This window comes from Columba livia, chromosome 22, assembly GCF_036013475.1.
Source record: "Columba livia isolate bColLiv1 breed racing homer chromosome 22, bColLiv1.pat.W.v2, whole genome shotgun sequence".
Lineage (NCBI taxonomy): Eukaryota > Metazoa > Chordata > Aves > Columbiformes > Columbidae > Columba > Columba livia.
Genome location: NC_088623.1, coordinates 7,050,062 through 7,066,751, shown reverse-complemented (window position 1 = coordinate 7,066,751; position 16,690 = coordinate 7,050,062). Strand labels below are relative to the sequence as shown.

Below are 16,690 nucleotides of genomic sequence, written 5' to 3'. Positions count from 1 at the left end.
CGGGGGGCAGGCAGCGGGCGGAGAAGAACCGGGGAAGGAAAAAATAATAACACACACACACACACACACATATATATATATATATATATATATATAAGGAAAAAACCCCACAAACAAGAGTTTTCAGACGGCGCGGGCTGGCTGGGGTCGGCAGCACCAGCGTCCGGGGCCGCTGGGCGGGGGAAAGGGGACCCGAGAACAGCCCCGCTGATGGCAAGGGGGGGGCACTGGAAATACGGGTGGAGGGGGGCCGGAAAAGACCTTTCTGAAATGCTCAGGGGGGGTGGTTTGCTCACAGCCTGGCCCCTGCAGGCGGCATCCCGGGGTGCAGGGGACCCTGTGCCGCTGCCTCTCCCGAGGCGTTTCTGCTCCTGGGGCCAGGACAGACACGACACCCCGAGCCGGGAGCTGCAGTGGGAGCCGAGGCCGGGAGACATGTGCGGTGACTCCACCTGCCCGGGGACAGGGGTCCCACAGCTGCCACCCTGCCCACCGCGCTGCCCCCACAGCCTCTGCCATGCTCTTTTGTCCCAATAACCCTTGGACGTACAAAAACGGGGGCTGGAGCCGATGGGAAACATCCCGCTCCAGCTGCCATCCTGCTGCGGGGCAGAGGGACAGGTTGCAGCAGGACAGGAGGATGCTGAGGAGCCCCTGTGCCTAGTTACACCTTCCCTACAAAACGCGCAGCCCCTGGTCAGCTCTGCACGGACAGAGGCAGTGCAGCGGGCCGGGAGAGCAGCGCGCACGCATCCCGGAGCTCAGCTGCATGCCGGGGCCCCGCCAGGGCCGAGGCTGCGGGTAACGCGCTCCCGCAGAGCATCCTGCACCCACACAGCTCCGCCTGCCACCAGCGCCTCCCCACGCAAAGCATCAGGGGCTGAGACCCCCGCGGGCACCAACCCCTTCCCGGGAAGCAGGAGAGCGAGCAGGAAGGGGCCCTGGTCCATGCAGCTCACGTCCCAGGATGGCGCAAGCCAGGAACAGCACTATGGGGGCATCACTGGCCTCCCGCGAGCACCAGCTCAGCAGCTGTGGCACCACTTCACTTTCCAGGCTGGGATTTGCCATGTAAACACAAGTCTCCCTTACGGCGGCTGTAAGAGCAGAGTCAATAAGTAAACTCTCCACTGTGCCCAGCTGCCGCACTGGAGCGGGACCCGCAGCCCAGCTCCCATCCTTTATCATCATAACCCGAGGAAAAGTAAACAGGCCTCTTCTCTAACCTGTCTGCTAAATCTGGAGACGGATCTCAAGGCACGAGGGACAAGACCTTTAGCAATGTTGATTTATAACCAAGCTTCTAAATTACAGGTTTACGCATTAGTATAAACACCCATAAACCAGTCTTAAATACACAGTATTGTATGTAATCAAAACGCCAAAACACCGGGCAGCCACACGGGGAACGAGCAAGCGCCTCGCTCGTGCGCTCCCAGTTAAACCAGTGCCTTGTACTGGGGTGGAGCGAAGACACGAACCCCACACCTGGCTCCTGCAAGGGGGTTACAAAGCACCACGGCAAAGCAGTAGGGTTGGGGCGGGCTGCTGATGTCCAGAAACTCCCTTAAAAATATCTATCTATCTAATCTTTCTTTCTTCCAAAAGCCTGTGCCTGGGTGAGCAGAAGGGCCGGCGGAGCCCCCAGGGCCAGGCGCGCCGCGGTGCCCCCGAGCGCAGGGACGTCCCCCCCACCCCTCCCCCGTGCCCTGCAGATGGAGATTCCTGAGATCACACAGCGGGTCTGGAAGGAGAGCCATGAATCGCACTGAAATCACCCACAGGACAGCCCGGCGCTTCGGTGCAATGGCTCCGCACCCGCTCCGGCTGCCGCGGGGCTGGCACGGAGCCGGGAGCCCCGGAGCACCCCGGGACAGCCGCACACACGCGTGTCTGTGCGGGTTTTCCAGGTGGGGAGGAGGTGGCAGGAGCCTCCCCCGCCGCCTCCGCTCCCCGTCGTGCACTTCTGGGCAAAATTCATTTGCTTTGGCTTCATGTAGGGCCAGAAGATTCAGTCCATTGTGCTCGGCACTGAAGAGCCGGCAAGGATTGTCAACCATGCTGAAACGGTTACATGGGGAGTAATGAAAATTTACTGCACCCTGCTCCGGTCCTCAGCCAAGAAATAAAAGCAAAAGATCACAACAGGCATTTTTTTAATTTGAAGCAAAATTTAAAAAAGAACAGATCCGCACTTAGAAAATAACAACCACATCCACAGATCAAAGCAGCTGTTCTCTTCTCATTCGGTTTTAAGAGGTTTCTGCAGCTACAGGGATGTTTACACAGGGAGAGAGATACATACATTGTGTCTTGATGCTGCCTCCCCCTTCATCTGGCAAAACATTCCCCGGGAGGCGATGTGAGGTCATTCCCAGAGCCCTTGTTTTCCTCAAGCTGCAAGGCTTGGGGGCAAGAGGCAATTCATTCCCCATTAGCACACACACATTTGCACTTGGAAGCCTCCCATGCACATTCTGCCCGACCGACCAGCCCTCGCCAGCTCGTTGTTGCGTTCCCAGGGAACTCCAGCAGCCGGGGCTGCCGGGAGGGTCAGCGGCTCCGGCAAAGCCACCGGGAGGGGACACGGAGCCGGGCAGCGAGCTGGCACCTTCTGCACACCAGCTGCAACGTTTCTGTGGCTTCCACCGCTTTCATTACGAGAGGGGCCGAATGGCTCTGGGAGCACTAACGGGCTGGGAAAAGCTGCTTCTCCTCTCCTCCTCGGCTGGAGCCCGGCGGGCACTGAGCCGGGCGCTGAGCCAGGCGTGGGAGCCCCTCTCGACAGTCCCCCCACTCCATGGGCAGCGCCCGTTTCGGCAAAGCGGACAAACCCCAGCTTGGAAACCACCCTGCATGATCTGGGCTAATAAACTCGGAAACTAGACCTCCCTGTCTCCAGCATGAATTCAGTGCCATATGCTACGAAGGAGCCGCATCGTCAGCTCTGACCATGCAGATCTGCGTGGTACTGAAGCCAAGAGGGATTTCTGAGGCAGTGCGAGAAGCTGCTGTGAAGTCACAGCAGAAGCGCAACTCCCATGGTGCCCACAGAACCAGGCACTGAACCGTGCAGGGCTCTGGAGGAGGGACGGGGCACAGCACCGCGAATGGGAGATGCCCCTGACCTCTGGGCCCAGGACCGGGCACAGCGCCGGGAGCGGCACCGGCCGCCCCCCTCCCCCCTCGCCCACAGCGCCTGGTGACGGACACCAGGACCGTCCCCGACACGTGGGGCACATCTGGCTGGAGCAAACAGCAGCTGAGATGGTTCGATGCCCTCGCGAGGGCTGTGGTCTGAAACGTGGAACAGAATGGACTATTTTTATAACCGAGGAAGAAAACGCTGTATTCCAGTAACGCGCCAACAGCCCCGGCTCCGGCGAACCAGCCGGTCCCCAGCGCCAGCTCCCGATACACCCCTCCTTTCCCCAGCCTACGATTTTACTGAGGTGCCTCCAAGGGGGGTGAAAACCCACCGAGTTGCACTAAATGACTGTCATCCTATGACACCTTTTTTCCAGTGTGACGGAGCTTCCCCAAGCCCCGCGTGCGCTGAGAGTCCCTGTCCGTAGCTCCCGGGCTGCAGCAGGAGGTGACACGCCGGGGTGAGGCGGCTGGCCCGGCGTCACCGGGAAGGTCGATGGCAGCGCCAGGAATAGCCCCGTTCCCAGCTAACCACTAACCACACTTATCCCAGAATAAGGGTCCCTTTTTCCAGACGAGTTTATAACAGTTTTCCAAGTGACATAAGCTCTTACAGAAATAGGCAGGCTTTTATTCCAGAATAATTACTGAGAAATCACACTGGAGTGCGTATAATTACGCTGGTATTGTTGCTGCTGGCGGGTCGGACCCGCTGTGCGCTCCACGGCTTTTATCCCCCCGGCTTTTCCACCAGCACGTGCACATCGGCTGGGTGCGGTGCAGAAAGAAGGGGCTTTGGGCAGAGAGGGGAGCAGCGTATTGCTCTTTACAGCTGTTAATCGTATTTCCTACAGAAGAAACCCTGGTAATAGCTCTTACAGCTACCGAAGTCAACAGGAGCCTCTCGGGGTGCGGTGGATCGCACCCCGGACAGATTCGGCAGCGCTCTGTGCGTCTGCTTCAGCTTCACCCCACGCGTGGCTTTGGAGCAGGTGCTTTATTTTAAACGCAGTTTATGTCGCACACACGTAAAAGCCAGCTCAGAGTTCAGCTTCAGGCCTGAAATGCATTTCTGACAGAAGCTGCTGGAACACATTGTATTTAATTCCCTTCAAGAGCAAACCCACAGCGCTGATCAGGTGTGGGTGCGTCTGTTCGGCAGAGCTGTGCCCGCCGGCCAGCCGGTGAGAACGTGAGGGTCACCTCGGCACCGCGTTAACGCAGCATCCGGACACACATGTTTAAAAGTAGCACTTCTCCCCTTAAAATAGTTTATGAATCTTACTGGGGGATAAATCCAACCCCCCCAGGCAGAAGGAGACCTATTAATTCCTGAGCTTCTCGTGCCGTAGTAAAGTGGTGATTTTATTTGCCCGCCTTGGGTAAGTTGTCACTCACCTTCCCACTTGCGTTTCCACCTCCAGTTTAACAAGGCAGCAGTTCATTTCCAGAAGCCCCAGCCAGGCCCCAGCCAACGTGTCAATATTTTGTTGCTTACACAAACGCCACCATTAGAGTCAACATTGCGTTTTGGGGAGGCTTTTTCTCTTTTAAAGGGTTCCTGGGGGATGATGTACGTACGGCTCTTAAATCACGCAGGGTAACACGAGCCGCGCGGGGCGAGCGCCGCTCCGGGCGCTGACCTGACCAAAGGCATTTGCTAATTAATTCATTCTTCCAGGAGACTTAACTGCCTCTTGCCTCCCAAACCAAGGCAAACGAGCCAAATCCCAGGGCTGTCGGGAAACAGGGAGACCCTTTACTGACCGAGAAAACCAGAGAGCGGGAGCCGGTGCTGCCGACGTGGAGCTGCGGTCCAAGTCCGGACCCCGTGCCCTCCCCGCGCGGCCCGAGGGACCCCCGCGCCCTGCCCCCCCAGCACCTCGACAGAACCGGGCAAGGGGAGCCCCCAGAGAAGGTTCCCCGCAGGGCGCCCGGGATCGCGCAGCGAACAGAGCGGCCTCAGTGCGCCCACACCCCCGGGCACCCGGGGCAGCTGGAAGTGAGACGCCATTATTATTTTCCTTCATTTAAAACGAACTTCTTAACCTACAGGAAAGTAAATGTTCTTCTATGATGGCCAAGAAAACCACGCTGGGATTTTCCAAATGGGTATGACTGACTGTTTATGAGCAGAAACTTCCAAATGCAGAAATAAATGGCTTGCTCTCAGCGGGTTTTCCTTTCTATATTTACCCTCACCTGAAATGAACATTATTGCACACTGCAACATTCATTCCCTCTGATCAGGGGAGCGGGTGAAGAACGAACCAGCCGCAACACGTCAGATAAATAGTTAACCTGCTGTTTGCAGGGGAGGACGGAGTCCCCTGCTCGGGCAGCGCCGGCCCGCAGCTCCATCCCGGCTTCCTTCCCTGCTGCCGCTGGTGGCGCCGAGGGCTGGGGCCCCGCGGACCCGACCTGCTGGTCCCCGAGGGGGCTCCAGCCCCCTCCCCACGGCACCCGAGTGCCCCGGTGACGGTGGAAAGCATCACTGTCCCCAGCGACGGGAGGAACGGAGCCACGGGACCCCCTGTTTCCACACCAGGCACTCTTGGGGTGGGAAGTCACGGGGTGACCCCTCTCAGGGACAGGTCCCCCACAGGCGCCCACTGCCCTGCTGACAAGCAAAACGGCCATAAAAGCCCTAAAACGTCCTTCCTGATAAGGGGCCGCGGGGCTGAGCCATTGCAAAGCAAATTTTAACATGAGGTGGTCACTGAGCTGTAAAATCTCTCCTAATCCCAGCGCCAGGGAAGGGAGAGGACGGGGATCACCAGGACATCGCCCCGTCACGCGGCTCCCGGGTCACCTCGCGCCCACCACCCTCAAATCTGGGCTTGACCGCCAAGTTACCCTGGAGTTCACTCACTAATCATCCAACCCCCTGGCATGCCAGCCGAAAACGGGGATCGGGTCGCCCGAAACAGAGCGGGGGATTAATCCTCTGCCGCAGCGGGGAAGCCCGGTGGTCCCATCGGTCGTCAGGGTACGTGGGTGCCAAGGGCGACCCGGGGGACAGCAGGGACAAACCCGCCTCGCTCTGCTCGCGGGGCTCACGCGCGCTCAACACAACACAGGACCCGTTTGAGTTTTTATTCCAGCTCAAACTTTTCATTTTTGGAAAAGTCTGTCCTCGTCCGAATAGCTGAGCAAACCCTTCCCAGCCGTTCCAAGAGCATTTGTGTTAATCCAGATTAATGAACATAAAGCAATTTAGATAAACTGCTTTAAGCAAAAAACACCTTTGAACTTTTTTTTCGATCGAAATCCCTCCCCACGCTGTGTGTGGTTTGGGGCGCCCCGTCCCGCAGCTTCGCCCCAGACGGCTTCTCCTGAGCGAGAATTAAGTGAAGTCAGCGAACACAAAGATCACGCAGCCAGCAGCACCGGCAGCGAACCGGCACTCTGCACGGGGAGCCCTGAACCGACTGCGGACCCAGGGCGTGCGAGGTGCACGAGGAGCATCCCCCTGGCTCCGTGCACGTCCCCTGGGCCGTGGCCAGGCCACCTACGTGACCAGCAGCCAAACCCCTCCAAGCCTCAATTTACCCAGCACCAGCCCATCCGCGAAGCATGGGGATGATGGGATCGACCTGAAATGGCCCGGGACATGTTGCTGGCTACACGGGCCGGGCAGGACGGGTCATGGTTTGCTCGGAGTGGCCAGTCCCCACAGCTCGGACACGTGCGCTGTGACCAAGGTGGGAAAAGCCAGCTCATGCACACGGGCTGTGTCATGGAAAAGGTCACACACCAGCTTAGGGGGGTGGAATTAATAGATGTCGTAGTCATCGGCAAAGCACGTGGTGTTATGTGCACACACACACCTTGCACACCTGCACCACAGCCACAGCACTCCCCCCTCCTAGGGACTCCCAAACCAAACCCAGGGGCTGCAGCAGTGGACACCGAGACGAGGTCTCACCTGGACCAGGCGACACGGCCGCTCCATTCCAGCGGGGAAGCCGCGAGCTCCGCGGGGTCTGGCCGCCTGCCCGCGCGTTTGCACCAGCGTCCAGCACAGAAACAATCCCAACCTTGTCTGGTGTCCCAGGGGCTCCAGCAAAAATAGCTTTGCTGGCTGGTGGGTCAGAGGAAACTCCCGGCTTCCCCGCTCTCCCCTCCCCAGACACCTGCCAGCACTTTGCCCTGATCACCTCCTGCCGAGGACTGTAACAGAGCCACAGCTGCGGCTCCTGCCGCCACATTGCCTCGGTTTTCTGAAGTGGGGGCTGTAACGCCAGCTGGGCTTTGCCTCTCCCGTTAGAACAGGGTTTGCCTTTTGCAAAGAGCCTTTGGTGGCTGCTCGCGGCTCAGTGTGCTGCGCTTGCTCAGCTTCGCTCCCGGCGATTTGGGTCAGGACACACCGGGACGTTCGGTTCAGCTGCCTCTGTGGGTGTGCAAACACCGACCAACTTCACTGCTGGCCCAACTCCTTTGAATGGGGACTTTCACGTTTGTCAGGCCTGAAAAACCGCCATCTTTTAAACAAGAACCCGTTTTGCCCTTGGCTGGCGAAGGCGTTTGGGCGACGAGGCTGCACTGCGCCCGGGGGTCGCGCGGCGGGTTGGCAGGAGCACCGTGAGGACGCCCCCGCGCCCTCTGCTCCCGCCGGGAAATGCTGCGCGTGCTGCAAACAGGTTTGCAGCCCAACGGGCCCTTTCCGGGGTGGTGAGCAGGGTCACAAATCCCCAAGGCAATCAAAGGGCAGTTGGAAATGTCCCTATGGAGTTCGCTGCCTGATACTGAAGCGCTCACCCCGAAATGCTCAAAATCTCAGTTTCCTCTGTTGGGATTTCGGCTGGATGGCTTGGCTAAAATAAATGAGATTAATCTAATCAATGCGGTGGATGGAGCTCATTAGAACAGTAGATTAAAGAACTCACCCTGCCTATTAGTAGCTCTCCTGAGGTCTGTTGCCCTTGTGGCAAGTGAGTCACCCAGGAATTGGGTTCCCTTGCAGAAATCTGCAGGAAATGCATTAAAAATACATTCTCCTACTACAGTTCCTCATATCACCGGTCACTTGGCAAAGGAAATGGATGCAGGGCAAATGCATTTACGTTTCAACACGTACAACTGACTCCTGTTCAGGCTGGGAGCGGGTTTTCCGCGCCGCTCCGCCGCACCGAGCCGCCGTGCCGCCGGCAGGGGGCAGCCGCGGGCCGCTCGCCGGCCGGACAGACGGACAGACGGACCGCGGGGCTGGGACCCCGGCACACAGACCCCGCAGAGCGGCTCGGGGCTCGTTAGACCCCGTTCTCTCAGGCTCCGGTTGGCGCTCCCGCCCGCGCTCTGTCCAGCCACACAGGGTGCGGGGTATTCGGGCTTGGCTCCGCTGCCACGTTACACACAGGTTTGGAATACCTGGTTACTCTGACCTTCTATTAGTACTCTGAGCGCCAACTCCGCATCAGGTTGCAGTGCCACAGGCAGCTGGTGTGCTACCGGAATTATTTCCACATGGAAGACCAACTTTTATCAGCTCTGAAGTCAGGTGGGGCTCTTCCTGCCCGCTGCTTTGTCTGGCAGGGTATCCTTCCCGGCCACTGCGCTCCACCACTGCTGGGCTGGGTTTGTCCTCCCCGCGTCGGGGCAGACTGCTTTGTTCTGATGTAATTCAGGGGCTGCATTAACAGCGCCCGGCGGGCAGCGCGGGCCACGGTCCCCGGGGCAGCCCCGGCGGTGCCGGAGCCCAGCGGCGCGTCCTGCCCGCACTCCCGGCCGCTACCAGCATTTCCCACGTACCCACCTGAAGTGCAAGAACACCTGAAGCACCCGTGCCGCTGATCCTCAGCCCTGTGTGCCTCGGAGAACGTTTTCCGTTTCAAACGCTGCTGTTGCAGGCAGGACAAACCCCGGGCTCTGGACTTCTATATTCTGTTACACTTGTGAAACGCTTGACTCTCCGATGTGGCACAAACTGCTCAGAGCGGGTGGAACGTCTCTACTGTTGAGCTGCTCCCCTGGCCCGTCTGGTTTACGGGTTCGAGCGCTCCGAGGTCCCGGGGCAGCACGGCGGCTGGAGCGGCTGCGACACACAAACGGGCCGCGCGCACGCCCGCGCAGCTTCGCTCGGTCCCGTGGCGTCTTCCTCGGCCGCTCCGTGTCCCCGAGGAACAGGACTCCCAGCATTTCCAAGGGCGTCGGTGCGGCTCAGGAGCCGAAGGTGGGCGCAGGCTGGGCAGCGTGGCGGATGGCACCGCCGCGGCGGGCGGGCGTTTGACCGCGCTGCCGGGAGCTCTCCAGGAAGCTCTTCTCCCAGATGCAGAACCCAGCGCGGGGACCGATTCTCTCTGATCATCTTCACCGCACACCAGGCGGGGGTGGAACATCCCCCGAGCTTCCCAAATCGTGGTTCAGGTTGTAAAAGCGCACCGGACGACCCAGCGGGGCCAGCGCTGCTGCCGGGAGGCGACCTCGGCGCCCGTCTCTGAACAGACAGCCCAACCGCGACAGGCAGGGCCGTTCCCCAGCCCGCCGCGGCTGGGTGGGGGGCAACGGCACGTGGAGCTCGTTGCGCTGCACGCGGCTGCGGCCTCTTTACTTCCAGGTGTTAACTCTGTAACCGACTCTGCCGACACGCCAGGGACGCCGTGTGCATTTGATAAAGCCGTGCGGTAGTTAAGATCAGTAAAACTGCTCAATATATTTCAATATTAGCTTGAAAACCTGACTTACTGAATCATTAGAAATGGAACACGTGGTATAAATTTAGCAATCCCTGGTGTATTTAGGACTTTACAGCAGCCAGATTTTACTTGACATGAAAATCTGAACTTTAACCTGCATTTAAATGTCTGGATTCCTTGCTCTAATTTTACATAATGACAATGTCCTATTTCTTGGGCACGCAGGCCGAGAACGGCTCACGCAGGTGACGCGGCACAGCGGGCTACGCGCGTTTATTCATTCGGTCTGTTCCAAGTTGTACAATTATGAGAACAACAAAACGACTGCTGGAAGCCCAGGAATATTTACACTCTCGCCTTGTTGTAGTGAGGTCAGTCTATGTTGTTGCACAGATTGGTTACGTTTGGTACCACAAGATGTTTAAAATTCAGACAAATTTGAACAGATTAACAATTGTATATACAGGAAATAAAAGGAAATTCAAGTATCAAAATACAGACAGATTAAATAACATTTGTATTACAAATCAGTCCCACCGCCATACATCACAATTAGCAAAATCGTCTACGTTGCAAACTGAACTCGACCGTTCTCTGCCCTGTTAGAGAACCTCAGGTTATTCTTCCACGGGTACAAATGTTCCATCCGTATCGACTTTGCGAGAGCAGCACAGCTCATTCCTTTTGGAAGAATAACGCAGCGATGAACGCCAACGTGAGAGCGCGAAGGGAGCAACACCGCAGCGCTGCAAACGCTGCGCTCGCCCCGAACTCCATGGGTCGCGGGGAAATGAGGCGGGAAACTGCTGCCGGGGCCTCCAGGAGCGGGCGGGGGAGCGACGGAGCGACCGAGGCGCCGCAGCCGCGCGCCGGACGCGCCCGCAGGGACGCTTGGCATCGGGTCCGTGTCCCTGCCCGGGGAAGGGGCAGACGCACTGCGGGGCCGAACCCTCTCCCTGGAGGGGACGGGCACGTACCCCACAAAAGTTGCATAATTTCTTCTAAAAGGAACGACCCCAAAGCACGTTCAAAGGCAGCCAGACAGCTAACATCAGCTTTGCTTTTTTTTGTAAATACAAAATTAAAAGGATAAAGCAGCTTCGATCTGAAAAAAAAAAAACAACAAAAAAACCCGAGAAAACAACATCCCCTCCTATATAAAAAAGACAACTCTGCGTCCCGGTCCACCCGTCCGGAGCTCCCGGCCCGGGCTCGCGCGGCACAAAGCCCCGGTCTGCCGTCCCAGCCGCGCGGCCCCGGCAGCACCGCCCTCCCACACAGGCACCGCGGCACCTGCGCTGCCGTTCTAAAGTCGTATTCAGCACCAGAAATTCAGGGCACTTTCCTCCAGATACCACGAAACCACGGTGGGAGGAAGAGCCGGAAGACTCAGCGCCGGGGGGTGAACAGACTCTGGGAGGCCCAGGATGAGGCCCCAGCGCACAAGTACCGTGAGAAACCCATGGAAACAAAACGGGAGACGTGCTGCTGAAAGAACTGCTGTGTGAATGAGAAAGATCTGGCTACAGAGCTGCTGGGTCACTAAAGACACCCGCGGGATGACACGCGGGGCTGGGACGACCCCCAGGGTCACCGAGCCCTGCGGATCGGGGTCTTCATCGCCACGTCACCTCCAAGCCGACCTCCAAAGAGCCGATGCAGCCGTGTCCTCCTCCCGAGCAGAGGTTCAATTTGCGTTCTCTCCAAAAAGACTTGTTGCTGACACACCAAATATTTACACTTACACCAGTATGAATTGCAACATATGCATATCAAGGAATGTTAGGTTTCCTAAATTCATCAACTTAACAAAACCCATCTCCACTTCCCCCTCCTAACCATGTGCAGGTCTGTGCCCTGGGATCACGGTTCCCTTCTCTGCAGCCTCACCGGCTGGAGAGATCCACTGAACTGGCATTCAGCAGCCACCGGAGGTATCGGGAATGAGTTGGCACGTGGCTCCGGTGTGGCAGCCGGGTCCCGCGTCCCCGCCACGGCATCGCCTGCCGGCATTGGCACAAACGTGCTGTGCTACATGTTTGCATCTGAAGAATTAAAATCACCATTTGAACATCTCTCCCTGGAGGGAAACAGCACTGCGAAACACCCGCCACAGCCACAGCGTGAACGCTCTGGAACTCCAAAGAAAAGTGAGCGCACAGCGCCTTGGGGACGGTGGCATCTGGGGCGTGCGGGGCCGAGCCATCCTCAGGCTGACGTGATTCATCCTCGGGAAGGGGCTGTTTCAGCGTAATGCCCAAAATTTAACTCCTTATTTGTTCATCTTCTGAAACTGTTGCACTAATTAAATAATGAGCTAGTATCAAAAAAGTGCTAAATCACATATAGTTAAAAAAAAACCCAAACACAACAACCCAACCCCTCAGGGCACAACTGCGTTTCAGACCCAGACAGGTGCCGAGGCGGGGCAGGGCGGCTGCAGGTACTCAGTGCGTGAATGGAAGAAACCGTGTCCTTGCCATGGAGACGTCAAGTATTGCAAGGGGAGCGTTCTCTGCCGGGGAAGCGAGCTTTGTACCATCGGGACACTTGGCCACAGCCACTCTGGGCTGGAAGATCCTTCGCAGACTCCTTTCCGCGTTCCCGTGTGCCGTGGAAGCGTGGGGCAGCTCTGCACGCGGGCTGCAGGCTCACCTGCCCGGCTGCTCGCACCGGAGCAGTTATTGCCAAGACCTTGGCGTTCTCTACTGCTCACCCAGAACTGAAGCAGATTTAAGTACCATTGGAGATGCGCACACCAGTCCCACCACTAAGACTTTCTACTGTACTCCTCACCGGACCGTGGGCATTCCCAGTAAATAAGGATTTTGGTTTTTTCCTTTTTTCCTCACCAAAAAACTGCAGTGCTACATTTACACCGTGAACTGCAGCTGCTCTGTATCGTTCTGCATGTTAAAAAGAGAAATGGGTCGAAAGGCCTTTTGTCTCAAACTAGCAAAGGTGACACAGCTCTCGCCCTGCAAGTCTCGGCTTCTCTGTGACAGAAGCGCCAAGAGCTGCCGGGGTGGGATCCCCGTCCCCCGCTGCGGGAGCCCTCACCGAGCAGCCGTGCGCCCGCGCCGACGCAGACACGGGTGGAGGCGATCGTCGTGTCGGCACGCCACGGCTTCTTAGGTCTCTGCCCCGTTACTACATTCCCGTGGTAGGAGGAGCTGCCCGGAGATCAGCTTTTCAGAGGCAAAGAGAAAGGAAGACAAGGGAATGAGTGATTGAGTCACACGAGCAGCGAGCGCCGGGGAGGGCGGGCGGATGCCGAGATGAGACGCGCCGGGGTTGCGGACACGCGGTGCAGCTCCGCGGCTGAGGCGGGGCTGCCCGGGACCCCGGCGGGGCTGGATGTCACCCCGGCAAGGCACATGCTCAGCGACGGCTTTCAGGAGGTGCTGAGGAACCCGTCCGTCTCCTGAAGGCAGGAGACGCGCGAGCTCAGACCCTCTGAAATCCGGCGTACGTGCAGGCAACTGCGCGGTACAACCAGCACAGGAACTGCCGTCACTGCTGCCGTTAATTCAGTTCCTCTTTGAAGGACACGACACCCTCGGGGTACCACCGCAGCTTGGGAAGGTGCTGACCACCCCAACCCGGCCCGGAGCAGCTCGGGCACGCGATGCCGCGGCACCCGCAGGATGGCACCGCCGCACTGAGCGCTGGTGCTGTGTTCAGGGCTCCATGTGACACATCTACTAGACTGAACTTTCCCTTCTTTCTATCTTGCTTTAAGACAACAATCCCTGTAGTCCTCTCACTTGGGTTCTTACAGCCTGGCGCTTAGTTTGAAGTCAGTTTGCCGCCCAGTGCCATTAACCACAAAGGACTTGGGAGATCAAACCCATTCCTGAGAAAGAGCTAAATAGGGATTTTGAAACATCAGATTTCACTGCAAGTCTGGGGAAACGGAAGATGTGAGGAAACAGCTCTAAAGCCCTGGCAGCCCCTCGCCCTGCCGGGGCGGTCGGGGCGCAGGACGCAGCTTCGCTCTGGTGTCTGAGCACCAAGAACTCGGCGTGTCGGACAGCGAGGCTGAGCCGGGTTTGCTGCCACGCTGTGCGAGCCCGAGGCTGAGCCGGGTTTGCTGCCACGCTGTGCGAGCCCCAGCACCTTTCTCAGAGGGTCTCAAAAGCGGGGAGTGAGCCCCACAGGCAGGCAGGACATCCCCATCCTGTACGAGGGGAAACCGAGGTAACGAGGCAAAACTGCTTGGATGGCCAACATGCCAGGGAGAAGCGGCGCCCGGGCTGCGTCCTGCCCCCGTGCTGTTATTCACGAGACCGGCATCCTCCTCAGCTCCGCTGCAGCGAGCTCTGCAAGGGCAAGCGCAGGAACCGGGGTAAGGGCCTGGACTCGCTGGGCTTTCATGGGGCCGTGAACCATATGGTGGCGCCAAGTGCCCTGCGGCCTCATGCAAATGATTCCCAGTCATATTCGGGAATTGAAAGCTGCTTCTACTGAGATACACAGAAATGGGGACATTTTCTCAGAGGAAAAACATGTGCACTTGAGAACCAGCCAGAACGGCAGCTGTGCCCACTGACACGGGGCCAGCTCCAAGTGAAATCTCGCTCTCCAGGATGGAAGGAGACGGATGTTTCAAGATCCCTACAGCCCTCATCGTTTGTAGACTGAAAAGCTTTGGGACGGCAGCAGACTGATTTCAATCATGTTTCTCCCTTTGGCAGCAGGAGAAAAAACATCCTACAGGGGACTGAAATGCTACCAAAACTGCATCTCACGGCTGAGAGGGACAGAACTCACAGTGGGAGCGATCGCACCTGGCCCGAAGCAGCATCCCTGTCAGAGCAGGTTTTCTGCTCCAGGCTTCGAGGACAGAGGTTGTGGGAAGGGTCCCCGTGAGGAAAGGCGGTGAGGGTGTGTTATTTGCAGAAGCATCACAGTGGTTAGTGCCGGCTCGAGGGGCTGGGCAGAACGGGGTGAGTTCACCGGAGCAGCACGCAGCCGCGGCTCGGTCGGGAAGGACCTAAGAGGAGGGAGCGCGTGCACCACAGAGACAAGAGTCTCCATCAGTCCGAGGTGAAACAAAAAACCAGCCCTGGGGAGGGTCACGTTGCCCCAGGGACTCACAGTGCCAGAGCGAGGGGACACGTGGCAACGGCAGGCGGCTCCTGGGTCCGCAGCTCCGACTCCCCCAGCCTGCGTCCCTCTGAGCCTCCTGCCTCACAGGGATCTGACAGCGCGTTACCCTTGTTTCCGAGTAAGGAGAATTCACAGTGTTCAGCAGTGATCAGGTACGAAAGCCGGTTTAAGTCTAGAGTCTCCTAAGTGCTGCTGCCTCGGATGCAGTACCTTAGGCGGGGCTCAGTGAGCAGCAGTGCCTAGGCGGGGCTCAGTGAGCAGCCGGAGGAAGAGGGAGTTTAGACCAGCAGACAGATCAGATCGCAAAGGCACGGTTAGACTGGGTGACACAGGGTGTGTTTGCTTTAGAAGATAGTGGTCTCATACTTAGTGCTGAGGGTCCGCTTGGAGTCCTGTTTGGGGTCCACGACCCAGGAGACACCGGCATGAGACTGGGAGTCTTGGTCCACGTCAGGGGGGTCCAGCTGGGAAACAAGAGAGAAAGGGCAAGTCAGGTCACCTGTGCTGCTGGGGCAGAGCGAGCGGGGATTCAGAACGCGGAGAGGCTGCTGCTCTGCCTAACGCCAGCCCAAAAACCTGCCTGCGTGTGGGGAGGAAGCAGCTCTCGCTGGGGAGGCATTTGAGTCCTTCCCAGCTAAGCCATGTCTAGCCATGTCAGTCTCAACCCAGCACCCTGAGATGATGTCCTGTATTAGGCCTGCAAGCCCATTACCGTTAGCGACAGCTTCGCTTCATCTCACAAACGAGCATGAAAAACTGAGCACTCTAAAGAGGGCACTATAAAAATAAAAATAGAGGCAGAAGGAGAGAGAGTGAGACAGCACCGGCAGGTGAGCCCCCACGTGATTTAACTCTCCCAAACAAGCGTGGCTCTTCCATCCTGTCCTCCTGAATCAGGATCCTACAGGAAGGTTAACAGCACCAGAAAGAGCAGCGCAGTGAGTCGGGAGCTGCCACTCTGCATCAGCGGGGACAGACAGAGCGGTTTGTCCCGGGGTTCGTGCCAGCCCACGGCCCTGGGGCGGACGGGGAGCGCAGGCGGCAGCGAGGCAGGACGGCAGCACAGCGCGCGGTGCGGGAGGCGGCGGGGCAGACGGCAGGAAAAAGGGTAAAGACCTTGGCTCCAGGACTAACAGACTGCAGCGGCAGGTAGGAGGGGCGGTGAGTTGTGCAGGTGTGACAGTAACAACAGCGAGAGTCGGGAGGGAGCGGCACCTGAGCGGGGGGAGCAAGCAGAACACAAAGGAGACAGTTACAGGGAGGCAATGGCTCGTCCAGCAGCTCCAGCCGGGGCTGGTTGTGGCTACGGGGGCTGCGAACCACAGGTGACCTACAGACCTGACTGCAGCTCTGCGGGTGCGCACAGGGCAGCGGTGCTGGACACAGCTGGCACTGGACCCCCATCCCACCCGGGACGTTTCTACCCTGCTGCCCTTGTCCCCCCCTTGGACAGCGGCAGGGCTGCGGCACAGCCACGACACCGCGGTGCCAGCGGTGCCGGGAGCCTTGGGCACCGTGTCTGCGTGTGGGCTCCCCCACCGTGCAGGGAGGGTTCAGCGTGCGGTGCCCCAGGGAAATCCCAGCTCGGAGCGTGCAGATCACGCCAGCCCGCACACACGTACTGCAGATTTCCTCACGCCAGCTCGCGGCTTAGGCACCGGTTTGGAAGATTTTGTTTCGATCGTGTCTCCTGCTGCAGCACCCAGAGGCTTCGCTCTTTGGGCTTGGAGCGCCAGCTGGTAGGCGACCTCGAACGCCTGCCCCAGCGTGAGGATGATCTCGTACGTCAGGTTCTG

The 16,690-nt window shown here is 58.4% G+C and overlaps 1 protein-coding gene across 12 annotated transcripts in view; it reads right to left on the bottom strand.

The window, feature by feature from the left end:
- Window positions 1-9,859: 9,859 nt before the first annotated feature.
- The window catches only part of ANKS1A (ankyrin repeat and sterile alpha motif domain containing 1A), a 63,053-nt gene continuing 56,222 nt past the window's right edge, over window positions 9,860-16,690 (bottom strand). For 8 of the 12 annotated variants that reach the window (XM_065038423.1, XM_065038416.1, XM_065038419.1 and 5 more), the window contains 3 exons: window positions 16,517-16,687; window positions 16,011-16,109; window positions 9,860-15,358 (listed from right to left, as the gene is read on the bottom strand). In XM_065038423.1, the coding sequence (XP_064894495.1) occupies window positions 15,239-15,358; window positions 16,011-16,109; window positions 16,517-16,687 (390 nt within the window). In that variant the 3' untranslated portion in view covers window positions 9,860-15,238. The remainder of the gene's footprint in view (window positions 15,359-16,010; window positions 16,110-16,516; window positions 16,688-16,690) is intronic. The other 4 variants (XM_065038421.1, XM_065038429.1, XM_065038418.1 and 1 more) reach the window with 3 other exon arrangements.